Genomic DNA, 27,780 nt, shown 5'->3' on the forward strand with positions numbered 1-27,780 from the left:
TTCTAAGCTACTGGCATATATAAATGCAACCGTGGAGACTAGCTGATAAAATAACGAAAGAACCCTTCGTACTACCTAATGTATACGTTTATAACCATTGCTGTCTTCCAAGAGCACGTTGGGACAACTCCAAATTCAAAGGCCATGGGCTGGAAACAAAATCTGGAGTGAGTTTTTAGGTACAGAGGCAATGACGAATCGAAAATGTGAAGCACCAACTACGATTTCAGATACTTTATGATATGCACGGGATGAAATCCACAATAACTGCAAAAGAAAATCCATTATTTCCAATATTGAGGGCCCTTCGTTATAGCTGTGGATCGAGATCACAAACGCTGAGTTTACAATTTACTTTTATCATCTGTTGTAAACATGTATTTTTTATCTGTGATCATAAACTATTCTATCAGACTACAAGGCGTAACAACCCAGAAGATAGTAACCTTCAAACACATTGCCGTTAAAACCTCAAATTCTTTAACTAATAAGATGCTGACTTCCGTTGTGGTGTTTACGTAATTTACGTTGTCATGAAAGTGAAGTGTTGAGTAAGTTATCGTCCTAAAATGGAAGGACGAGATAGAAGTGAGCATATTCTGGCTCTGAAAGGTTAGAATGGACTGGAATATAATTTGTATTCCGAAGCTGTGAATACTACTTTATTTTTCCTTCAAGTTATTTAATTTTGTTATCTTTGGAATCAGTCAATGGTAGTAGGAGTTTTCCCAGTATGACTCGAATATTCAAAGGTTGAACCTCCATATGATAAGGTGAAAAAATCATGCATTTCCAATTCAGACCGGATTCATTACTAACAGCATTCTCTAAAATATTGTAGAAAGTCATGTGTAAGGGAGGAAGTGGTGGATGAATTATTTCCGCCAAAACTACATTTTTATGGAATTCGAAATATAGTTGGGTCAGTGGTTTAAATCATACCTTTATGACAGAAGGCAGCAAGTAGAAATAGAATCACCAGATTCAAACAATAGCATATGCTAAAATCGGGACATTATAAAACATGGAGTTCAGTATTTACTCCTCTGCTTTATGTCATATATATCAACATATAATCTCAAACTATTTACTTCTCATCTAAACCCATGCTTCTTGTGGATGATACTAATATTCTTGTTTCACATCCAGAAATTGTTTCCAAAGTTGTATGAATGATGTGTTTGTTGGCTTGAACAAATGAATTAAAGGTAATAAACTCACATTAAATTTTGTCAAAGCAAATTTAGTGAAATTTTGTACTCCCAACAACATCACTGTTAATCTAAGTGTGGGATATGAGGATAAAACAATTAAAGAAGTTGAAACAACGAAATTTCTTCACCAACAAGTTTACAGTAATTGAAGTTGGGAAAATATTCATTGTATTATTCCTAAACTAAGCTCAGTATGCTTTGCTATGAAGACTCATATCGCTTATGAAAACAGAACCTTCAAAATTAGTTTACTTCGCTTATGATCTTGTCACGTGCAATTATTTTGTGTGGAAACTTAACAGACAGCAAAATAGTTTTTTATATTCAAAAGAAAGTCATTGGAATATTGGCAGGCTCTCAAAGGAGAGCCTTGAGTAGGGAGATGTCTATGAAATGTTCTTCCATTAGCCAGTGTATGCTTGCTGTCATTATTATCAGTTATAGTAGACAACATAGATTTCAAGCAAACTTAGATAACCACAATATAAGTACAAGGTACAGATATAACCTTCATGTGCCAAACACTAGACTCAGTAAATAAAAAAAAAGAATTTAGTGTATTGGAATTAAGCTATTCGGTGATCTTTTCCCCCACTATAAAACTCTTGATCACAATTTAAGGAGATTTAGCCAGCACTAAAAGAGTATCTCGTATATCACTCCTAGTCAAAGGAATTTACCTCAACCAAAAATTTTCATCTATTATAAATACATGTAAGAAATAGTGGTTATGCTTTAATGTGTAATTATTTAAGTATTTTCACTCAAAGTAAATTATTCTACAAGTAGAAGAAGACAGACATAAGGTAATCTTTCATTGCTGGCTTAAATACATCATAATTTAACATTTTAATGTTAGGTAGAATAGTATTGAATAACTTGATTTATGCATACTTAACATATTTTCTGATAACTAGTGAGGTTAGCATTTAGTATGTTCAGGTCATGTTTAACCCTTGTGTTTATACTGTTTGTGTCAGAATTTGTTTGGAGGACAGTAATGAGAGTAAGAATTCATTCACAAGGGTAATTTTAATAAATTTTTAAATGGTTCTCTACAAGAGAGATTTCTTTAACACTTACCGTTGTTGGATGTTACATACTTTTTTCAGAGATGATTAACTTTTTGGACATTGTCCATTATCCTAATTTAATTTTTTTTTCTCCCTCTGTTGAATTTCTCCAGAAGGTAACATCTTATGACAAAGTCATTGGAAATAAGCAAAGTAAACTAACTTTAAAGTATGTGTTTCCAAGACTGATGTGACAGTCCTTATGGCAAAATATGCTGCACTGCTGAGGATTGAGGAGGAGAAGTTGTGCCTGTGGGATACGATACAGAAGAGAAGAAACATCTGGGTCGGGCACATCATAAGACATGACGGACTGATTAAGACGTTCCTTGAAGGTGCTGTAGAGGGAAATAACGCTAGGGGAGACCGAGGTTAATATAAAATAAACAGTTAATGGAGGACACCAGCTGCCTTTCCTACACAGCATTGAAAAGACTTGCTGAGGATCGAGAAACTTGGAGAGCTGCTGTCAACCAATCTTAGGATTGATTACAAAAGAAGAAGAAGTAGTTTGGTGACATTATATTCAATGTGCTTTTTTGCAGTTTAAGTTACTATTAATTTTTAAGACAAATAATTTAGTTCTTCCTATTTCTTCAGTTGTTTTGTTATCATTATCTGTATTACAGTTAATACTTTTCTTTTGTTAGTAGCCAATTTCATTAATTTTATTTTGCCAGAATTTAATGTAAGTTCATGGCTTCAAACAATTTGCTCAGGTCAGCTAAGATGTCATTAGATGGAATTGTGAAAGTAATTGCTATTAAGATGATAAATAACAATAATAGTATCAGCAAAGAGCATTAGATCATTTATATCACATGTAACTCTTAGAAATCTTACCAGGAGGATGGAAGGAGTTGAGCATAAACTGTTTATGGATAATTTCTTCTCTTCTCCTGCTTCATTTGATGATCTTGTTACCAGAAAAATTCATCTGTTGTGGAACTGTATGACCTAACTGTAAATACATGACACATGACCAGACTTAAAACACTGACTGAAGAGGGGTGACATTTGAGCTTGAACCAGGGGAGGCTTCACTGCATTAGTATGAAAAGACAGTAGAGAAGTATACTTTTTGATTAATGTGCACCAACCATGAACAGAAGGAAACTCCATGGCTGGAGTCTGTGGGGCCAAGTATTTACATCTAGTTTTCGCATTTCTCTTGGTGAGAAATATGATAAATGAATCTGGAAAACTGGGGTTCCCTCATCCTGTATGGTAGAAAGACCAAACCCCACAGCTACAAAAGTGGGTCATCTTGAACTGAGACGTAGCCAGCACTGACCAGGAAAAGGCAATATGTTGCGTTGCCAAGTTTGTTCAATGCGCAGAATGCGTAAGCGGTCAGATTGTAATTGAGTCAAGTGCAGAGTGGGACTGTGTGTATCCTTGCTTTGAAGAATACCACACAGTACTTGATTTATAATAAATAGGACCAGCAATGAAGATAAAAATTTGATGAATTTCTGTACACACGTGAGTAAAAAACAACTGTTTTATATTTTTGTTTTTATAAATTATAGGTAAATTTCAGAATTTGCACCAAGAATACTGATTCTGTATATTAAGAACCATTCTGTGTTGTACTTCATTATATTTGATATCATATTCTTTTTATTCTGTTGATTTCGGTGAAGTAGTTGCTGAGATGTCAATGATATTGTGAAAGTCTGCATATAAATTTAAATACCCATGAAAAGAACTTGGTCTATCTGAGTTGTACACTGGTGATTTAAAGGGGTACAGTAAAAGATAAGAAACCAGTTACTGCCTTGTACATGACTTTCTCAGATATTGTGGAAGGTACTGTCATTAATGAATTTGTCCCATAATAGAAGATGCAAGATGTTTTGCTGTTTCTATACAGAATTTTTGATATTTATTTGTTACTATTTGTTATACTATTTGGATGAATAAACATGAACATGTTAAAGAGGAATTTAGATTATTGATGATCTAATCATACCTACGCATTACAAAATTAATTTAACCTCTGTTAGATTTGAGGTTCTGAGAGTGGTGCAGATGTTTATGTTGGTCTTCTGGGTGGTAATGCTATATGGACTTGTAGGTAGGTACCATCATTTTAGAGAATTGTGGTGTCTGCAGTTTCCACATGGTGTTGCTACTCAGAAGACCAACATTATATTCTTAATTCAATTCTAAATGGATCTGACGATGGTGGATTACACTTAAAAGTATTCACTATCTGGATTTTTTCCATCATACTTGTTAAATTATATTCTTACCTTAGATATCTAAGTGCAATAAAGATTTTTTGTACTAGTGGTCCCAGTCTGTGAACCCAGTTTTGATATAGGAGGATGAGCAGTCTATTATAATTAATTATGTCTGTCCACATCCAGTGTTTAGTAACGGTTTGATGCACTTTTGTTATGTTCTAATGTTCATATTTCTGAACTATTTTCATACCAAATCATGCATTATGATGTAATCATTATGGTATAACCATGTTGTTGATTGTGGAGGAAGTGCAACTATGTACCCAACAATGGTTGTCATTGTGGTGGGGGCACAAGGATGTGACATTTTTTCTACCATTGCCTACAGAAAAACAATCACATCCTCATCCTGCACTCTATATATTCATTGTTGTTGAAGTAAAGGAAACACTGCTACCAACTTTGAGTTTATTCTCAAGTTTAATTCATTATTTTGTTTCCTGACTTGTGTCAGTAAGGATACAGGCTGAGCTATGCCCACCAGATATCAGTACTAGTCTGCTGCCACAGCTAAGACAAACTGAGGGTGGTAGCAGCATCTGGTAGGCTTCATCATTTCTCTCAAGAATGTCTCTCTACATTCAGAAGGGATGTTTCAAGTTTATATAGTTACACACAGGGCTGTGGAGTCAGAGTTGGAAGCAATTTTAGGTGGAGTCGGTAAAAATGTACCAACTCCGACCTCGATATAAAATCTTGAGAACAATTTCTATATCGTGTGAGCCGCCGGCAGCCTCATGCTTTGGGAGATTCAACGACGCGTTGAGCCACATGGTGTGGGAATAATGCTTTGTAACTTTGGCTCGGTACCATAAGAATACAAACTGTCTACAGATCAACTGATTTCTGCAATAACCATTAGACATATATTTAAATATAGGTTATAAGTTTAAAAAGTAGGCTGATGATTCATGTGGTGGTGATGAAATCTCTTATGGTGCCATTTACCATTTTAGTAGATTTACCCTTATTAATACATATTTAGCTTTTATGAAGGAGTTGAGGTCGGAGTCAGAGATTTTAGTACTGAATCCACAGCCCTGGTTACACAGACTATTGCAGACGCCACCACTGACATTGAATTTTTCTTTTCCTGTTTCAGTGATGCGATTGACGAGACCAACTTTGTGCAGTCCTGTTATTGTTACCAGTGATTCTAAAGACCTTCCTGGTAACCTTTTAAACAGTGACCTCAGGCATGACATTACATCAGTTCCTGGTGTAGAAACTTTGTCTGCAGGACAGTTTCTTTTACTGCCTCAGAGTTTTGGGTAATTCTTTATAGTTACATGCCATAGTATGATATTAAATGCCTCCAAACTGAATTGCTTAACTATGATGTTATTTCCATTTAAGTTGTATTGTGTAGAGTGCACAAAATTTTAATTTTACCCAGTGACATTCTCAGCCACAGCAGTTTGTCAGCATCATTGTTTTGGGTGACTTTCTTTCTTAGTTATGTCATTTTGATAACAGTTTGTGATGGGCCATTCCTTATTAAGTAACTCTTGGATTATCCTGAACATCATTGTGTGATGGTACTACAGTTTCATATTCTACAGGTTCCAGTTTTGATTTTTAGCCTGTACTATGATGTTTTTATTTCCCTTATTTCTTCCATGCAGTTACCTTACAAGTGGTAGTGACTGTTGCCTTCCACACTCTTCACAATCATATTCCCATTTTATGCTGCAATACTGATGCAGTTGTGAAAGTGTCTGTGAATAAACAAAGAGATGATCTCTAGGAAATCAGTCTAATTCAGAACTCCCATTATGGAAACCAAATATTGATTGCCCAGTCCTATTCAGATCAGTACACAGCTTTTCCTCAAGTCCAGTTTAATATTACTTTGGTATAACAAGGAACACCTTTCCATAAATGTTTCTTTATGGAAATATTTCATGTTTTGCATGAGGATACTGTGTACTGAGCGCATCTCATCTTGCTTTAATTACTGCAACAATACTAGATATTAATTTTTCCAAAGGTTGTCTTTGGGATTAGTGTGTTAAAGATGTGCTGATTCTGATATTATTAGTGTACACTTCTTTATCTTTCCATTCTATTAAAGCCAAAGTTGTTTATACATTACCAATATATTTGATGCTGCTTAAAACATGGTAGGTTACTGGTGTGACGAATTGATTTACAGTAAGGTATTTTTGCTTTAATTTTGACAGAAACTATAACAAATGGGTGTGTCCACTTTTCATATTTCAGGAATATCTACCTTGGTGAAACATTCTCAAGTTATATATGTGTCCACAATGATAGCAACGAAATTGCAAAGCACGTATCTGTGAAGGTAAGTCAGACATAATATTGTATTTGATTAAGAAAAATTCTTATAAGCCTAAACATTCACTGTAGGCCCCATATTTAATCTGGAATTACCTGGTTTGAATCCCCAGTAACACCCGCAAAACATGATATTTTGTAAGACTTGAGGTTCTCACAGCGGTCATACTGCCTCCATCATCAGGGCACCCTGATGACGGAGGCAGTATGACCTCTGAAATGTTGGTTAACATCGACCAGACTACACAGCGCAATAACCCAGAAGACGGATATCTTCATGATATTTTGTGTGGTCATTCTGTTTTCACCATTTATAATAATTATAATGTAGTGCAGCATTAGAAATTCACACAGCATCAGTCAGTCTGGCAACAGTTTTGTATTTCCTTCAGCAGGGAAACTAGATATAAAAAGGTGGGATTTCAGGTTCTTATGGTGATGGATATGAAAATGGCTGGCTTCTGGGAACGTGTGCCATGTAGTCTGATAGATATTCACTGACATTTCAGAGAGCTTACTTAATCAGGGTGATGAGAAAGCCATGCAGTCAACCAACCAACCAGAATTCTAAGGATGGAGTCTTGTGCAATTGCTAGGTTGAACAATTTATGCATATGGAATGCATGGCTGGAATTGGTAAACAGAGCCTTATAGTCTATAATTGGGGATGACGTTAGGCAAACAGGATTGTTGTCATGTTGGCCTCAACATGATCAGACTAGGGGCTGGTTCTGCAGATGGGAGGATGATCCCATCATGCAGTTTGTCCTTTGTGAAAAGAATTTTGGTTGGTTGGATGTTAATAAGTTGCACCAAGAAAGGCTGGGATTGTTTTGCCTGAAGGCCCCTATGATTCGGGATAGTTGGTCCATGCTTCTTTTCAGTTATACTCTGACCTTTGCCTTACAACTGAGGAAAAGCATGCTAATCCTCAGGGTAGCCAAGTAATGTTAGACACATCTCATGGCATCATGGAAAATGTTGGTTGATATAGAAGCAGGTTAGACTAGGTACAGTCCTGAGTGGTCCAATGGCAGAGTGGGGGAGAACTGGAATGAGGTTAGGCAGAGTAAGGGGGCCAATGGGAGAAGGAGGGATCTGAGCCAGGCTGTAGGGGTTAGGGAGAAGCAGATGTGTGGAAATGAAGAGAAAATACAATATGTAGAATGAGGATAAAGTAAGAAGAAAAGGAAAATAAAAATAAGATATACTGTTATGTCCTTGTTACCAGTCTCTTTACAGCCGCCTCCCTCAGGTACTGTACTTGCAACTTACCATGTTTATGTATACGGTAAGCTCCAGTGAAGTGTTGGTAAATATCTACTAGAATACTTGGCACAACATTCCAGAAGACAGTTATTTTCAAAGTTCTAAAATGTTGTGTTATGAAATGTGTTATTTTCATAAGAAAATCCATGTTTGCACAGTAAAGTATACTATTTATAGTGGATGAGTGCTTTAAGTTTCACAGTCTGTAAGAGTGGGGTGTTTGTTATTTTTACTGAAGACGATGATATAGCAATAATACTCTAGACTTGTAATATTTGAGGTATGTGGTTTGAATTTTGGTTGGGATACTATTGTGACTGTATGTTGTTACACTAAAGCATAGCATCTTACCAATTGTTCCATCCCAAGTTGTTCTGAAACTCAGGAATTCGCACTAGTTAACTAACTAGCCCCATCCATGAAAAGAACACATATTTTAAGAAACCTGTAACTCAAGCTCTCTGCCACTGTCATCTTTGATTTTTAACTCTGACCACTTGATACAAAGTGACAGCCATTAGTGTGGTTATTATTTGGCTGACGTTTTTGCCCTAATTATAAGGGAAAATCATCAAAATTATATTCATGAGGAAGTACAAGGAGACTAAATTCCAGAAATGCTTCTACTTCTCAGTTCAAAATATTATGTCTTCCCATCTGGTTTCTAAGAACCTGAAGATTAAAATATGCAAACAATAATTTAGCCTGTTCTTTTGTATGGGTGCAAAACATGGTTTCTTACTCTGAGGGAGGAATACAGATTGCAGGTGTTTGCAAATAAGGTGTTGGGCCTAGGATATAAGGCAATGGGGCATGGATAAAACTGCATAATGATGAGCTTAAAAATTTGTACTGCTCCCCCAATATTGTCAGGGTGATAAGTCAAGAAGAATGAGATGGGCGGGGCATTTGGCACTCATGGATGGGGTAAGAGGGGTGCACCAGGTGTTGGTTAGGAAGCCTGAGGGGAAGACTGCTGGGGAGACCTATACGTAGATGGGATGATAATCTCAGGCAGGATCTATGGGAGATAGGAGTTGAAGGAGACTGGATTTTGTTGGTCCAGGACAAGGTCCGGTGGAGGGCTTTGGTTAATTCGGTGATGAACCTTCAGGTTCCGTAAGCCATCAAGTTAGCTATGAGGGAGAATCAAGAAGTAAGTTTATGGAGCACATAATATCATGAAATTATTTTTATTATCAGTATATAATACAGTGTCATCATAAAACTTGTAAACTGTTTATGTTCATAGTCCACATGGAGACTGAAACACTAATCATATCGTGCAAATGATGAGTGACTTAGATATTGCTTCAACTGTTTCAGTGCTGAAGGAACAGTTGGGAGGTTAGTGGAAACATTAGTAAAACAGTGGTTGAAAGAACATGACATAAACAGGTTATATAAAAGTGTGATAAATGTGTCAGTCTCCACAGGAACTTTGTCAAACAAATGGTGTCCATTTTATCATGAGTCTGGGCATTGGACAATGTTATAGCAAAGCAAAAGAAGCCATTATTCACCGCCCATTTCCTTCTTGCAGTATGACCTATGTTAGTTGAGATTGGAGTCTCATAGTGCCAAACTACTGCTTGTTTGTAGGCATCACATCTTGAAAATGTTTCTAGAAGCATGGTGAAGTTGTCATGGAATAATGGACATTTCTTGTCAGATATTTCCTCTCAGCTTTTGTAATAAATGAAGGTTAATCACATATTTTATTTTTCAGTGTGCTTTATAAATAAAAGTTGCAAGGATTTAAGTTGGATTAGTGACTAGGCCACAACCCTTGACATATTGCTGATTTACCAATGCCTTCAGCTAACACATTTATAGAATCATTAACTTTGTGGAATGTAGCATTGTCCTGCATCAGATACCCACATGGTTTTTCATCTTCAGTCATTTGATCAAAAAGGGGTGTCGCATAACACTTGGAATTTACTGTTTTATAAAATAAATTCACCATTAGTTTCTGAGCACTCATTGTGTTCAAGCACTTCATGAAAAAGCCAGTACATCTCTTTGAAATCTCAATTACAATTACATTACAACGAAGCTATTAAAGTTATGACCCTACAAAATGACAGTTATACGCAGACTTCTCCCTCCATATTGTGAGGCAAAAATGTTATACTGGAAGTGGTTTCAGGAATCTATATTTAATGATCTTTGCATTTTATTCTGAAAAAGCATCATTATATTTTGTACCATTTCATGACACAGTGCAGTCCTGTGACATGCATACATACGTCTACTGTTTGAAGAATGACTGTGCATTGGTCTGAGCCAGTGAGGGACTTAACGGTTAGTTTTCCGGGAAGAAGCAGATAGCCTGCCAACCTCAGATTTAAAAGCTGTCAGTCTCATGATAAACTGGAGTCCGTGTAGTTGTGAGGTGTTGACAGGTTCTGTGAATCACAGATACATATGTGTGAGCTTGCTTCTTTACTGTCCCTCCATAAGAAAACAGTCATGAGAACCCATTTACAATATTGGTTTGACTTTATGGCAGGCTGATCTCCAGACCACTTCGCATCGCATTCCACTATCAGGTCATCAGATAGAAAGTGTTACAGCAGAGCTTCATCCTCAGGACACAGTTGATGATGTCATCCATCATGAAGTTAAGGAAGTTGGCACTCACATGTGAGTCTCTGTTACAAGGTGTGCAACACATCTGGAAACCTTCATGTTTCAGCACGTTTGGCCTCTTGCTCAGTGACTTTTTTCATGATTGTGTATAACCTGTATAGGGCACCTTCATACTTAATTGTATGAAGTGAAACTACTATATGTCTGGCTGTAAGTTGTAGCAGTTTACATTTCTTTAGTAATGCATTTATGCCTGTCCTCTCAAACCACCTTTCATAATGATACATGATTCATGAGAGGTTCGCACTCCACCTAGCCAAGACAAAGGGTTAACATTTAGGGTCTGAGGGTAGCACAGTTAACTGTATGTTTATGTCAGGAACTGTTTTGTATGGGAACCAGATCGACCTTAACATTTATTAAGTCTGTTGGTTACATTTTACAGTGTTGGACATGACTCCGGGTCTTTGTTATGAGAAACACATCCATAACTTGTAGATGACCATTGTGTGGATTGTTGTGCAGTGTAGTCTAGTAGAACTATACCAGTGGTTCATAGGTGCTTGCTGCCTCCATCATCTCTGAAATATTGGTAAACAGCAACACAGAAGATAGTCATCTTCATAATGGCCACTGTGAGAACATGAAATCTCACAGTTCCATGAATAACTTTGTCATATTTGCACTGTGCATAGAGAGAAAATTGCTGGCACTGTGGAATATTTCCCTTCATATTCCATCTTCCTGTGAATGTATTGGAACTTACATAGTTTATTATTACATTTGTATTAAATCTTATCTCTGTTTATATTATTTATGTGACATGTTTTCATTCAGAAATTGGCCATCTAGAAAAAAGGCAAGTGGTCAGGAATACACTGTGATATTCATAAAAATGCTGGGAATTTGCATCCATTAGACTTGAATGTTTTCTGCTGCAGATCCAGTACAGGTGTGAGTACTGCAAGGCTGTGGGCTGTGAACCTCTTCTCTTCCCTTGCTTTTCTTTTTTATGTGAACATTTTGTTGGATCTAACATTACAGACATTACAAAGCTTTCCACACAGTATAGAGAAGACTAAAAAATACAGAGTGGGCAACTGACCATAAACATAGATCACACCAATGCTAAACTTTGGCAAAATGAGTCCCTTAATTAGAGAGCAGCCATATGTTAGCATGTCAGTAAATGACATGAAGCCTACCAAAATTTATTGTTTCAGTGAAACCAAAAAGTGCACAGGAAAATTACTAATGAAAAATATGCAATTACAGTGCATCCTCAGATTAACGTTTTTTATGTATAACAATAAAATATGCCTTTGTAATTGCACTAAAAATATTGTTATATTCTACCCATAAATGAATAAAAAATGTATATGTAAATTTAAAAAGTTAATTTATCATTGTGAATCAGTAGTTACTTATGCCCATTTTAAAATCAAGTTATTAATATACTTTACAGCCTTGTACTCAGTTTTTAATTGAAACTTTGAGAGTACAGCCTAACATAAGAAGGCCTTTCTCACTTACATATTTTAGCTTTTGTTCAGTGAGGTTAAATAAAAATATTTATGAAAGAAAAGCAAGGAGCCCTTATGACAACATTTATGAAGGCTATATAGTCATCGTACAGTTCACTGACATTGTTTTCTTGGATTAGAATCCAATACATTGATAACAAAGTCATGCTATGTGATACGAAACGTGCTGTGCTTTTAAGTACACAGTTGGCCAACTGCAAATATTACTGCTGTAGCTTAAAGACAGTGTGGGACTTCAAAGGTTAAAGCAGAAATAAGTGTAAATAGCCACAGAAGCTAGAATGCCTTTAACCCACAACAGCAACAGCTCTTAATTGCTACAAAATTTGAAAGAAATATAGCTACATAACACCCATTGTGAGAGAACACAAATGGAGAATTTGACTTTATACAGATTTCACTATTAGGTGTAAGATCTCTGTTCTAAACACTGGGTGTGCCATGGAAAGAATAACTTGTTTAAACATAATCTGTTGCAGTGTATGTTGCACCTGTTATGTACATGAAAAGTACTGTCTGTGTCTGAGGGTTTTTCAGTTGCAACCTGTTTGTGCTGCTGCTAGAAAATACAATTATCGGTGATGATGTGGCTGTGTTAATGATACATCAGTATTCATCCAAAAGCTGTGCACATTACATCAAACAGGAAAAGTGTGATATGGTTAAATGTCGGTATTTCAGGCACAGAATGCATCCAAACAGCCAACAAGCTGTCATTCAGTTCCTTGGTTTTGTCATTGAAGGACCTTCAGATAACTACCATTGTACAGTACTACTGTGGAATCCTCTGAGACCTTTTTACCACAATCAAAAAAAAGTCTCACGGCATGCTTATGAGGGTTGTTATTTTTGTGTGACAATGCCTGCCCCCCATACAGCTTGAATCTGACACTTTGTGACTACCGCGTGTTTGGCTCCCTGAAGGAAATGCTAAAGGGTTGTAGATTTGAGTAAATTGAATATGTCAAGGCCATACAGTGACAGCAGTAGCCAAGGAATTTCTTTGCTGAGGAGATCCATCAGCTGGTATGTCAATTTGATGTTTGCCTTGGCATGCATGGTAAGTATTTTTAATGGCCTTACTCCTTCACTCAAAACAATCACCAAACCAGTTGTGTTTGAGTAACCCTCATAACAGTGTCACCTGAAAATGAGTTTTAATGTTGAAAGTAAATGTGTATTTTCTCTTCTGTTTTTCAGTCTTGTGTGTGAAGTTAGTTACACAGCACCAACGCAGACTCAGCTCTCATTTCGCAAATTTTTCAAGTTTCAAGTTCTCAAACCATTGGATGTGAAAACAAAGTTTTACAATGCTGAGGTAATTTAAAAATGTTTGTACTTAATGCATGATGAGTATTAATAAACACAAGTTCTATGCAGCAGGAACACTAATAGGCACGCTGTCTAAGCTCTGCTCTTCCAAACTTATTTCTCCTACATGGGTGCTTATGAGTCAGTATTTGAATGTTAATCTCTCCATGCGGTCTGCTTCTTTTGAAATATGAGAAAGTAATGCTTTTTTGTATATTTTATTTGACCTGTTTTTCTGCCTATACATCGTAAATAATGTTGGCTTTTACATGGGTTGTATGCAGAGATACACAAATATGCTTGGCCCATTCAGCATGAATACATTTATAGAAGGTGGTGGTATGCACAATTATAGCTTCAGTCTTAGTAGGATGGGGCACAAGGATGTGATGTATGACACATCCTCATGCCACATTTATATATAGGCAAGTGAATGCTTTGAAGTAGTTAGCAGATAAAACTAGTGTGTCTGGAGCTCTGCATGAACACCGTAAGTTATGTTGTGATTTTAATTTACACGTTTGATTTGTCATTTGCAGCTTCAAGATATCTACCACTGCTGGTGCTATTTTTCAGAACTACATATATTGCACTTTATCTTGGAGGGTGGGGTGGGAATCAAAGATAGATGTGACAGTTAATTTGTAGTAAGAACAAGATTGGAAAGATATTCTCATTTGAGTGCACTAAATTTTAAAGATATTGTTTACAAACACTACTTAGTGTTATCTTCTTAACCTTTAGCGTCTTCATCTTTCAAACTAGGGCTGTTGCTACTGGTGAGAGATGATCCCATCAGGCAGCTGGTTCTTTATAAAAAGGATTTTTGTTGGAGAGTAAGCTGTGCATGTGGAGTGGGTTTGAGATACAGGAACCAGTCAGTCAAGGCAGAGTCTTGGCCAGACCAGTGGGGATTGGGGTCAGGATTGAGTGAGGACTTGGGAACTAATAATTGGAGGGGGGGGGGGGGGGGGGGGGGGGCTTGCCACAGCCTGGCCAGCAGGGGAAAGTGATTTTATAAGAGCCCTCATGGACTGGCAGGTGGTTCAGTGAACATCAGTGAGGCGAGTTGATGTTATGAATACTAGGAATGCAGGATATACGAGGTGCGATCGGAAAGTTTCCAGACTGTGTCAATGGAGGGCGAACCAGATGTAGTACGAGCTTCTGCCGCTAGGGGGTCCGGCCTACATTCATAGTGAATCAGTGTGCCAGCCGGCATCATCGAATTAGCATTTGTTTCTTAGTTACGGGCGTTTTGGTAGTGCATTACACCGACCCTCCTGCGATTTCGGAATGGCGTGTGCATCAAATTTTGCCAAAGACTCGCCAAAACGGCTACGGAAACCTATGAAATGCTAAAGCAAGCATTTGGGGAGTCCACAATGGGTCGTGCACAAACTTTTGTGTGGCATTCACGTTTTAAAAATGGCCGAACCTCTGTCGATGATGACGAGCGTTCTGGACGACCATCTTCGAGCACAACGCCCGAAAATGTTACGAAGATTCGACAGGCCATTCACGAAGATCGACGACGTACCATCAACGACTTGTGCGACATTGTTGGGATAGGCTATGGGACCTGCCAGCTGATTCTAAAGGAATAACTCCACATGCGACGCATCATGACAACGCGCCAGCGCACACCGCCCTCAAAGTTCGGTAGTTTTTCGCCTCAAACACCATGGCCGTCATCCCGCACCCTCCTTATTCGCCGTGTGACTTCTTCCTCTTCCCAAAGATGAAAATTCAGCTAAAGGGAAGGAGATTTGAGACGATAGAAGAGATTCAGGCAGAATCGCAGACGGTGCTTGACAGGCTGACAAAGAAAGATTTCCAGGGATGCTTCCAGGCTTGGCAGCGGCGCTGGGATCGTTGTGTTCACTCCCAAGGGAACTACTTCGAGGGTGATGGATGAATTTAATACCTGAGATAAGTGTACGGGTTTTTATACGCGCAGTATGGAAACTTTCCGATCGCACCTCGTATATGGAGAAAAATGGACAGAATAATACAAGATCAGAGAATGGAAATAAGGACTGGCTGGGGCTGAGTGGTGTCCTGGAAAGGACATTGTAGTGACCAGAAGGACTGGTATATTGGATGCCTCCTACATACTTTTAGAGAGTGACGTGTAATAACACAAAAAAAGTATGTGGTCACACAAAGGCTTTTTTATTACCATGGTTAACATGTTAAGTGAAGTTTGTACATGATATGTGCTAACCCTATCATTCATTACCTCATGTCATTGCTAATACTGTTGCCAACAGCAAATTCATAATATTAATTGTAAACGCTTATTTCAGAAGGTTTTTGGTGATAATTCCTTGCAGATATAATGCTCTATCAGTATTTTAAAAAAGAAAAGTGCACATTGTATGAGGGGCGTATACAAATGATTTAGACTAATCTGAATTATGTGATCCTTGATGGTGGTGGCTCCTAGGTTAAACTTCGGCCCGTTCAACATATTCTCCTTGGAGGTCGATGCACCATTGCCATCTCTCTGGCAATTTCCGTATTGTCTCAAGACACCTTTGTTTGGGGGTGTCTTGTACCCACTCCCTGGCAGCATCATGTAAGGCGTCACTATCAGGGAATCGGTGACCACGCAGGGGATCAGTTCTGACACTCTTTGAATCAATTGCGGAGTTCTTGATGTTCTGGGACGACCACTGCTGGATCCCTTTTTCACTGTTTCGTTGTCACATGCGAAGCCTGTCACCCAATTGAACACAGTTGCATGTGCAGTCACTGGGGTTTACCGTGCTCCCACACCTGCCCTATTCCCCCGACCTGGCACCAAGTGACTATGCCCTCTTCCGTGAGATGAAGAATCCCCTGCGTGGTCACCGATTCCCTGATTGTCACGCCTTATGTGATGTTGTCAGGGAGTGGGTACGAGACACCTCCAAACAATGGTTTCGTGAGGCAATATGGCAATTGCCAGAGAGATGGCAACGGTGCATCGACCTCCAGGGAGAATATGTGGAATGGGCCGAAATGTAACCTGGGAGCCACCACCATCAAGGATCACATAATTCAGGTTTGTGACATTGTTTGTTATGAAGTAAACTAAATAGTTCTAAGTAACAAATTGCAAATTAAATTGAAGACAATAACAGTTCAAAAAATTGCAAGAAAGATAAGGTTTAGATTTACTTTAATTTTTAGAAATGCTTAACTCCATTGTGGTATTTCTTGTGCTGCTGTGCATTGTGTTTGAAGGATTGTTGCAATATTACACTACAGCTTAGCTACCTAATCACTGTTGAGAGGTTAGGTAATAATTATATCATACATTTTCAGTGGTTTTTTTAGGTGTTTATGATGCTCTAGTATGAATGAAGAGTACTTTATGGACCCATCCATGTCTGTCACTTTTATGGTGACATTGAGACCCTATCATGTTGGATCTGAAGTCATTGTTGAAAGATACTTTGCAACAGTGACCTGGGATCACTGTGTAAAAGTGGTCCAAGTCAACAATTACCTGGGATCACAGAAGTGCAGTAATTACCTAAGACATAACAATGACCTTTGATCACATTGGTGTACCAGTAGTCTGTGTGAGGTGGCATAAAAATGCCTTTGATATATTACTGTGCTCCAAACAGAATATCTTTCTGATCTTGTTTGTTCTGTAATGTCACTGATATTGCTAGTTTCCAGCTACAATGCAGCAACACCTCTTGTGTTAGTACATACATACAGTTCAAACTCAGGCCACTGTTTTTAAGTTGTGCCTTTTAGTCAAACATTTATGGCAGTATAGATCAGCACATAAATTTTGAAATGAAAAATAATGTAATAATATCTTCTGCTGTTAATTGTTGGAATAATTAAAAATGCCATTTTGAAAAAAATATCTTGTCCTCTCGAGTGCTGTTATTGTCAGAATGATTATTTGAACAGTAACTGGCATGTTCCTGTGCTACTATTTGTATCTTTGTGCCTTTGCCTATTCACTACATGGCCCCAGGTATTTGATTTGCCAAGAGGGGTAATCAGAATTTATTCTGACCCTGTCTCTGGAGAGAAAATGTAAATATTACTGCCATACATATGCCTGTACTTTTATGATATGTTGATAAATTATAATTATTTCTTTTGTTTCATCTCCTTTAACTGCATGTTTCTTGCTGATCTCTACATTGCATGCCAAGGATTTCATAGTAAGTTGTTTAGTAAGTTTTTTGCTTATAGACTGAATTTTTATCTAAGATTAACTCTCAAACACTTCATAATTTCTTGCAATTCAGAAGGGGATTCTGGGCAGTTCTATGACAGAACTGTATTTTATTTCAATTAAAATGTTAAAATGGTGCTTTAGATGTTTGAATAATTGTCTTAATTTGTTTGTTTCTGTAGTGATTATAATTTTTATTGATAGCATAGAACACTAAAAGAACAGCGGTGGCCAGTGTTTCAGCCAAGAAGTCTTGTTTATAGCATGGAAGGGTTTAATGATTTTCCTTTTTAATATTCTTGTCCTTGTGTTTTTATAGCTAGAGTTCAATGTATATCTTCAGTTTTTAAATGTGAACTCTATCATATGTTGACATTAATCAACATTTCAGCAGATGTTGCAGTTTCCATCTTCAAGTTGAATGTGTGGTGGGATGCTTTAGATTGTGAGGTAGATTTGATGGTGCTGATTGGTGGAGTGGAGGAGTAGGCCACTATGCATTGGGGTAGGAGCATGCAGTTGAGGAAAGGAGGTGATGGGAACAAATTTTTATGAACACATAGTGAGGAAAGAAGGTGACAAAAGCAGTTCTGGTGACCATGTTGGACAGGAAATAATTTTCAGTAGTTGTGTGGAAAGGAGTGGTGGTGATTCTTGACCTTGATGATGGTAACTACATTTGTGAAAACATTTCTTAATACTCAACATTTGATGTAGCTCACACCTGAAAGCCAAAGTTATACATTTTTGTAATATTGTAATTTACAGATTTAGTTGAGTCATACATTTAACACTGGAATACTGGATTTATAATGTTACAGCTTCTGATAATGGTACCAATTTTGAAAAGGGTTTTAAGGTTTTGTGTAATTTGGAGTTTTAATGAAACTGTAAAGTAAGGCTTACTCAGCTATTGCAGCATGGAGCTGCTGGTATAGATTTCACTGCTTTTTAGAATAGCTTATACATTATGTATAATAGTAATGCCATGTTATCACATATTTTATTCTGTTGTGACCATTATGCAATACGTGTTTTTGTTTTGTTTATTGTATAGTCAGATGAAGTGTACTTGGAAGCCCAAGTTCAGAACATAACAACAGGCCCTATCTGTTTGGAGAAAGTTTGTTTGGAATCTTCTCATCTATTTCATGGTAAGAATGATGTATCATTGGCATATTGTAAATGAAATTAATTCTCAGTTATTTGTTTTATGGTTTGCTTAATGCGCTTTTGTTGCTATATAACTATGTAATGTAACATTACGTATGACACAATTCTTGTAAGTGTGTTAAAAAGTTTCTGCTACTGCAACTAATCTGTTTTCCAATATTTCAAAGAATAAACAAAAAAACATGGGATAAAGTTGGAAACTGTATGCAAATTATGCTGTCAGGCTGATTATTTTGAAACTCTGGTATAAAGAAAATAGATTCATCCATAATAACCTACATTTTAATTGAAAATTCTAACTTAAATCTACAGTGATTAGACTACAATTTAGTTGGTGATTTCCTGCCATTTAAAGCATTTAAGTGCCAAATTATTCTAGCCACTTAGGTGAATGGGGGATTAAATATGTGTCATTTAAATTTAGAAATATTTTTGATATATATATATGACAAAGTATACATGTAAAACTAAAATATATATGTGTGTAATATTATATCTGTTGTTTTATTAGCTTTGCAACAATAGATTTGTATCTGCAGTGAATGAACATCAGGGCTAGTAAGGTATGCAAATTCAAAAGGAACTACCTTGCATTGAAAAACTCAGATTCAGAAAATTCAGGTGTATGTTTGGGAATTTTATATATGGATTACTGTTTCCATAGTATTTATAATATTCTTAACATTTAAGAGTAGCATGCATTTTCATAGCAATACAAGAAAAAGGTTGGAAGAAGTATCGTACAGAACTTCTTTCTTGGTAATTTCTGAAGCACATCTGTACTGTGGTTGTATGATTTTCTACAGTAACTGCATTGAACACAACACTGGATGAAGAATCTGTTTTTGGCCATGTTAATGTGCTGCAGCCTCAGGCTAGTCATCAGTTTCTGTACTGCCTTGCTCCTCAGGCCAGCCTGACTTCTGACCTGCGCCTTCTCAGTGGTGCTACCAACATTGGAAAACTAGATATTGTATGGCGATCTAATCTTGGGGAAAGAGGACGCCTGCAGACAAGCCAGTTGCAGAGAATGGTATGTTATATAACTCTCTGGAAACGTTGCCTGTTTGGCTCTGATTAAAGGAATTAGTAGATCTGACCATCATTTACCCATGTCATGGAAAGTAATTTATTTTCACTGTTGCATTAAAATCCTCCCCACGAATGGAAGCATTTTCCACGTGGTCCAGTCTGACTGCACTTTCTTTCTAAAGATATTACATCTCAAAAAGAAAAGTACTCTAAGAATATTCAGTCTTTCCTGTACAGAATTATGCCTGAAATTGTTTATACTCATAAACTTATGTTAAAATAATAAAATGGTAATTTGAAATGTGACCAACCATATCTATACCATACTATATGTAAACCAAAGTTTTATTTTGATATGTAGAGGCAAGAGAATTGCCCTCATGAAAATGGATGAAAGTGATTGAGCGTTACAGGTAAATAATATGCTAAACCTGAAGTATTATTTGCCTTAGTTCACTCATATTAATGTAAATGAATGCAGATGTAAGTAAATACATGACTGCAAACTCACCAAAAATATAAAATGTACTGGGACGAATGTCTGGATTGAAGAGAGAGGAAGTTGAATTATGTAATGCAATGAGCAACATTTAGTATGTGAGTGTGAGAGTTGGGAGTGCATTGTAGTTGAATTTGAACCAAAATTTTGCAAGGTAAAGATTAATAATGGTGTTCAGTACAGATTACATAATTTCAGAATTCATATTTTTAGGAAAGATTCTTGATGATTATTATTCTTGGTCACTTTTCCACATAATGCATAAGTTTACTTCATGTTTGTGCTGTGTAAAAATTCACTGTTGTTTAACCTTCATTAACCATGTATTCTGGCTTACATACAGTCTGGCTGGCCATGCATTGCACTAACATATATCTAAACCATTAACCCAGAAGTTAATCCAGCTGGCAGCCTCATGTTGCAGGGTTCAAATCCTATGTCCCCGTATCATATGAGGCATTTGAAAGACTCTTGGTAAATATTTGTGGATTCTTGTTGAAATGAAGTTATGAACAGGACCTTAGTCAATTTTATTTCTGTTTCAGGCCCCAGACTATGGTGATATTAGACTTTCTATTCAAGAACTTCCCAACATTATATATCTGGAGGAAGCCTTCACATTCACATGCAGGATAATAAACACATGGTATAGTTGTCTTATTAGCAAGGTAGCACATACTGAGGTCACACATTAACTGACTTAATAATACTTGTGTGATCTTTATGTGGCATTAGATTGCTGTAAATTTCTGTTTAAGAACTTGGTGAAGTAATTAATGTGAACAAGACATAGAGGGAAAGGCCCTTGTTTCTACCAGAAGGATGCATCACAGGAGAAAAGTAGTAAAATTAAGGAGTATTTATCTGAATATTGTCTCTCTTTACTTATTGCAACCATGAAATTAAAAGTAATTGGAGTGTTTGTTGCATTCTTATCTGGTAGTTACAGCTATTGAAGATTGCTGTCTTCTGGATTATTGCGCCGTGTAGTCTGGTAGATTTCCACATTCATCGCCCTGATGACGGAGGCAGTATGACCTCTGAAACGTTGATGGAGACAGAAATCTTCATACTCACCGCTGTGAAAATCTCAGATCGTACACAGTTGTCAAGCTGTTTTAAATACTCTTGTTATTGCAGCACAGAAAGAAACCCTTGATAAATATAACATTCCACAATTTTCCCCAATCCAATTTCAGGCATTGTCTGTGTACAGATGTGACAAGGATCAGTTACAGTTCTGATTCATATTTCTTTGACTCTTCAACTGCAGAAGTCTTTATAGCACAGAAGCACAAATCAATTACACAGTGGATTGCTTGGCAGTGGGATAGGAACTTATTCACAGGAGAATAGTGGGACATTTAACTTTCCATACCAAATTAGTTATTATGAAAAATGTCATAGAAAGTTCAGATTTTTACCCTTCACTCTGAACACAGTATGAGCCGGGATAGCTCAGTCAGTATAGTGACTAGCTACGGGCTGGACGACCGGGGTTCGATCCCCGACGGGGGCAGAGGATTTTTCCTCTAGCCTCTGCGTCCAGACCGGCTCTGGGGCCCACCCAGCCTCCTCTACAATGGGTACCGGGGTCCTTTCCCGGGGGTAAAGCCGGCCGGGGCGTGATGCTGACCACTCACCCCCATCTAGTGCCGAGATCAAGGAAGGGAGGAGCTATACCTCCTCTCACCCCAAACGCCTACATGGCGTATAGTGGGACAAACTTTACTTTTTACTCTGAACACAGTATCATGTAAAGGTCATTTACAGCAGTGTTCTGCAACTGGTATTCCACAAACTTTTATAAAAAAAATTGTGTGTTTATAAAGAGGCAATATCTTATCTTTTGTAACTAGAATTTTTAAAACACACACACGCATAGGTTCATCATCAATAGTTATATTTAGCATGTGTTATATACTGTTTATGAGCCGGGATAGCTCAGTCAGTATAGTGACTAGTACGGGCTGGACGACCAGGGTTCGATCCCCGATGGGGGCAGAGGATTTTTCCTCTAGCTTCTGCGTCCAGACCGGCTCCGGGGCCCACCCAGCCTCCTCTACAATGGGTACCGGGGTCCTTTCTCGGGGGTGAAGCCGGCCGGGGCGTGATGCTGACCACTCACCCCCATCAAGTGCCGAGGTCAAGAAAGAGAGGAGCTATACCTCCACTCACCCCAAACGCCTACATGGCGTATAGTGGGACAAACTTTACTTTATATACTGTTTACATATGTTTGCATACTTTTAGGGCAAGGATTTATATGTAGGTACATATTTATGACCATGTATTATTTTGTACTCCTTTTTGTGAGGGCAGTATTTTGTGGTGTGCTGTCATGTGTCTTTAACAAACTAGGGTGTGCTGTGTGAAAAGAAAAGTTAGTGGTAAATGCCTACATATGATGTACTTGGCTTGTCATACTGACTGCGGTACATCAGGTAGTGCTGAGGGGTTAAAGCAGGTGGTACACATAGTAACCATGTAGCAGGAGAAAGGATTACTTAAACTCAAATAAACTTAGTCTGTAATGAAAATGAGCTAGGAGTGATACACTACCTTGGTGCTATATGTTCATTGAGTGTTTATTGGTTTTCACAGTGAGCGTTCAATGGATCTATTGCTTACTTTGGAGCCAGCACAGTCTTCAGGCCTGGTGTGGAGTGGTGTGTCAGCCCGACAAATGGGAAAGCTTGAACCTGGAGCATCAGTATATTTACCCCTGTGTATGGTGCCTTTAGCTGCAGGGTTACAGGTCTGCATCACTGTTGTACATGTTGTTATTTCCCAGTTCATTTTGTGCTGATAGAGACTATTTAGCCTCCAATGGAAAATGTGGAGGCAGAGTTCTAACTGCATTTTACAAGTCATTGCAAGGAATTAAACAAAGATATGATTTGGGTGTGACTAAAGAGTGTTTGTGGGTTGAAATTCATGTTGGAGACAACTGTGGTTTACTTACAAGGAATCATTAAAAAAAATTTACTGGAGTGTGTGCTTTACAGACATCAGTTATATATTCTTGATCTCCATACTTCTGTATCTATTTCCAGTTGCTCTTGGTATGAGTTCCACACAGAAGCTGAGAAACACATAATTAAGTAGTATAACAAGTGTTCAACTCTAATTAGTAGGCCTACTTATGCAAATACAACACACACACATTAAAAAATATATTTATACATCAGGACTCAAACTTACAAATGTGATTTTGCATCAATACCAGTCCTCTACCATATTGACTGGTCTACAAGGGGTCATTTACAACCAACTGAAGTATCACCCTCATGTTTGTTTGTCATCAGAGGACTCAGAAAAGCCATAAACATTATCTTTTTTTCTTCAAATTAGGGAGACATATTGCTATCTTTAACAGACATCTGGCATTAATTATAGTTAGTGGTAGGCACACAAAAGCCACGATGGACAAATACTAAGAGATTGTGAATGACTGGAATTGTGACACCTTACATCACTTCTGGTTTCTGCCTTGCTAGAGGAAAAATCCTCTGCCCCTGTTGGGTATCAAACCCCAGTCATCTAGTCCATAGCCAGTCACTATACTGACTGAGCTATCCTGGCTCCCACCAAAGGAAAGTAGCAACAGAAAATTGATGTAACAGTTCTGTGTGGATTTTTGTGTTCTATACATCACTAAATTTGATTCCCATCTACATCCTGTGCTGGGTGATGCAACATCATCTCTAGCTGGCAGGTGTTGCACTTCTATATCAAATCACCACTTTGGATTTTTGTAATTCTAAGTTCACAAGGAAGACAAGAGAAAATGGCTTTCACGGTACCTTCAGAATACTACGAATTCAGTATACAACACCGTCATGAAATCCAATGCCTTACTGAGTTCATACTGGTAAAATTTATTGGGAAGGAACATTTTATATTTGTCAGTAATATAGCTGTACTATGCACAGCCAAGGATGATATGTAAGCTCAACATTTTGCTTCCTTGGTTTCTTGGATTTTAGGATTGACTTTTTTTTAATCTCCAAATTTTACTTCAAGGTGCAGTTATGTGTACACCTTCCTGGTGCAAGGGACACCTTACTGTACCTTAAATGTCACACTCAGAATGTTTCGTTGTGGTATATTTTGGCTTGAAATTCCATGAAATCTTCGGTATTTAACATTTTCTTTCTTTTCTTTTTTTCCAGAATATATCAGGAATACGGCTTACAGATGTATTTTTGAAAAGGACATATGATTATGATGACCTCGCCCAAGTGTTTGTTACACAAGCATTCACATAAATAGAATATTGTCATGTTGGATTCCATCTTGCATTGTAACCAATAAAAGAGTAAATTATTTGAACTGAAAATAAATTGAACATATTCACTCCCTGATAAAACATTTAGTTACTGATGCATGATCAAAGAGTTCACACATGCATTCAGAAATGTATGACATTTATTCTGGTCTGCAGGTCTTAATTTTATTGTACAAGGTGGCACACGGAATGTCATACCATTTAATTATCGCATTAAAACTATAATATTGTAGTATTGATGTTCCAACTGTGCGAGTGAATGCTGTAGTTCGTGGAAATTCGATAATGCATAAACTTACGGCGAGAGATAAGGAGCGGAGGCTTGAGTTTGCATTGTGGGCAATGGAGGAAGAGGCCGTACTTCACAACACGTGGTTTACAGACGAGGCCTACTTTCATGTGAACGGTGTTGTGAATAAACAAAACGTTCGATTCTGGGCGAGGGAACATCCTCACATACTGCACGAAAAAGAAAGTTATGCAGTAAAAGTTAATGTATGGGCCGCAATTTCGAGTCACGGAATCATTGGTCCATTTTTCTTCGATGAAACCATTAACAAAGATCGATACAAAGACATGTTGGAAAACAGTTGGTCTCCCTATGCAAACACAGTGGTTCATGCAGGATGGAGCCCGTCCACACACTGCGAACATGGTTCTTGATTTCCTGCACGAGACATTTGATCTTCGTGTGATTTCGCATCGGTTTCCTGAACGTCATGAGGGCGGCAAAATGTGGCCGCCTCATAGCCCGGACATTAATCTGTGTGATTTCTTCATGTGGGGTTTCTTCAAAGAGAAAGTGTACCAAAGGAGGCCAGAAAATGTAGTGCAGCTCAGAGCCTGCATAGTGCAGTTGTGCTGTGCACTATCTGAAGACTTGTGTCGAAAAGTAGTGATGAACACAAGGGTTCATTTGCAAGTGGTTGTGAGGCAAAATGGCGGTCATATTGAACACGTTATTCATTAGGAACAATTTTCCAGGCTATAGTGATTAATTCTATACCAGTTGTGTACTACTTGTATAAAAATAAAAATGTGTTATATGTAAAACAAATGGTATGACATTTCGTGTGCCACCCTGTACAAGGCATTTCTTTAAAAAATTATAGTTATTCATCTGGTTAAGATGTTTCCTTTCATGGAACCCAAAGGTTCGTAACCACATCCACAGAAGCCTGCCATTGTACCGTATCCATAGCTAGATGTATTCACCCTTTGCTTTGAGTTTTATTTCTTTAAGCTGTATTTTAACATATCCTATAATGTATGTCCAATGTCTCTTCTCCTAAGCCTTACTGACCAAAAGAAAAATGAAATATTTGATTAAAGTGTGAGTACTGTAATTTTCAAGATGCCGCAGATTTGTGTTAGATTCGTTGAACATTTTCCTCCCTTTCACAGCTGCCACACAGAAAGGTTCTAAAATGTCTCAGTCGATATTGTATGCTTTAAATGGTAGTTTTATCATTGGCCATCATATGGAATACCGCTGTTATTAAAATTTTAGCTAATTCACAAGGTAGCCCTTACAGGGAGGTGGTAAGTAAGATGACTTCTGTCAGAAATATCAGTTTTGTGTTTTGTAAATTTTGATAGTCAGTCTGCTCTATAATAATATAGTTTTCTACTAAAAAGGCAGCATTGAAACCTGACTTATGTGCCAAGTAACAAATGGTGACATGCCCCCCATTATAGTTGTATGTCTTGTGGTAAGAAAAAATTGGACATTTTTTAATCCCCAGTACTCAAAGGAATTTCTGTACTGGATGGAGAAATTTCTCCACTCAGTGTTAATTGGCATGGTTTTGCCATCTGTTTTTCTTTGTTATTGCAAAGCTTATATATGGCAGTAGGTGGGTAAAGTTATACACAAAAGTTTTCACTATGCCAATAAAAAGAAGATTGTTCAAGAGAGGTCCTTATAGAGGAAAAGTTACAACTGTAGATACTTCAAATAACTTGTATGATATGGACTATTATTTCTGATTGTGAATTAAGTGTTATATTAGACAAGACACTTGTGTCTTCTTGCAGCAGTATGCCTGTTTCTTCTGGTGGAAGTGCTTCTAGAAGAAAGTTATTTTCAGATGAAAAAGCATTTAGTGAGACTGTAGTTCTGAAAATAATTCTGAAGTGACAGGTGGAAATCTTAAAAAAAAAAGAAGCTTACTTTGAATAGCTCTGTACAGTGTAAATATTAACTTGACTGTTACTTTAGACATTGTACAGCTTCTTGGTTATTTGTTAAAAACTGTTTTAGAGACATCTGTCATCAACAGGTTAAGGTAAGGAGAAAGGGGTGCCTACTCCAGTGAGTCCATTAGACAGAACTAGTGTACACCCAGTGATGGAGACCAGCTCTGTCCTTCAACCCACCACAGTAAGCACGCTTCTCCTAACTTTACCCGATGAAAAAGACATCATGTCTCCGAAACGTCGTTTTTAGGCTTATCTTCAATGTAAATATTGTAATGCAGATAATTGCTTATTTTTAAGATTCCACAAAATGATCAGATTTGGCAGCCAAGTTGGGGTGCCCAACACACATCTTACTCATTTCAGGGCACTATGCATATGAGAATTCTACAAGACATGTATAGACTGTGTTCCTTTGGTGGTCATGACCTTACTTAAACCACCTTCCAAGTTACAAAACTTGCAACAATATTTTACACATCTTCTATCACATTAACTGTGCCCCAGGTATAGTTAACCTTGGACTTAAAATGTTCTAGGTAATTCCATCGACCGTGTCGACTTACGTCCTTAACTCTTCTAAGTAGCCAACACAGCGAGGTTATCGTACTGCACTTTGTGCTTCAAGTAGCTCCTACAGAGTTCACAGCCGAAGAGAATCGCCAAACACTCCCAGATATCTGAAGTTCTGGCCAAAGGCATTGAGACTCAGTTTTAGCCATTGGACTTCCTGCCTAACCCTGCAGTAAGTGAGATGGTTAATTAGGTGATGCGCACATATGAGTATGTCCCCACAAATGAACCGAAGTTATTCAGTCCCTTGCAGGTACTTCAG

General features: G+C 37.6%; 1 protein-coding gene across 2 annotated transcripts; it reads left to right on the forward strand.

Annotated features, from left to right (window-relative positions):
• Positions 1–385: 385 nt before the first annotated feature.
• Positions 386–25,874, forward strand: LOC110834511 (trafficking protein particle complex subunit 13). 2 transcript variants are annotated; one of them, XM_087347300.1, is made up of 11 exons: positions 386–612; positions 3,215–3,772; positions 5,642–5,810; positions 6,763–6,847; positions 10,625–10,758; positions 13,449–13,566; positions 18,809–18,905; positions 19,731–19,957; positions 21,001–21,101; positions 23,060–23,213; positions 24,631–25,874. In XM_087347300.1, exons 3-11 carry the CDS (start codon positions 5,644–5,646, stop codon positions 24,724–24,726), a joined length of 1,179 nt encoding a protein of 392 aa, XP_087203426.1. In that variant the 5' UTR covers positions 386–612; positions 3,215–3,772; positions 5,642–5,643; the 3' UTR covers positions 24,727–25,874. The 2 variants fall into 2 exon arrangements, with proteins under 2 accessions (XP_087203426.1, XP_021929438.1); XM_022073746.2 differs by lacking the exon at positions 3,215–3,772 and having other exon boundaries at positions 387–612.
• Positions 25,875–27,780: the final 1,906 nt, after the last annotated feature.

Source organism: Zootermopsis nevadensis, unplaced genomic scaffold (genome assembly GCF_977971745.1).
Source record: "Zootermopsis nevadensis isolate Lab colony 2312 unplaced genomic scaffold, Znev_1.0 Znev_ptg000011l, whole genome shotgun sequence".
Classification (NCBI taxonomy): Eukaryota; Metazoa; Arthropoda; class Insecta; order Blattodea; family Termopsidae; genus Zootermopsis; species Zootermopsis nevadensis.

Excerpts from the sequence above, each read along its gene's own strand:
- LOC110834511 (XM_022073746.2), top strand. The coding sequence starts at position 570 with ATGGAAGGACGAGATAGAAGTGAGCATATTCTGGCTCTGAAAG. Across the intron at positions 613-5,641 it reads GCATATTCTGGCTCTGAAAG|TGATGCGATTGACGAGACCA; the intron begins GTTAGAATGGAC and ends TTCCTGTTTCAG. Across the intron at positions 19,958-21,000 it reads CAAGCCAGTTGCAGAGAATG|GCCCCAGACTATGGTGATAT; the intron begins GTATGTTATATA and ends TTTCTGTTTCAG.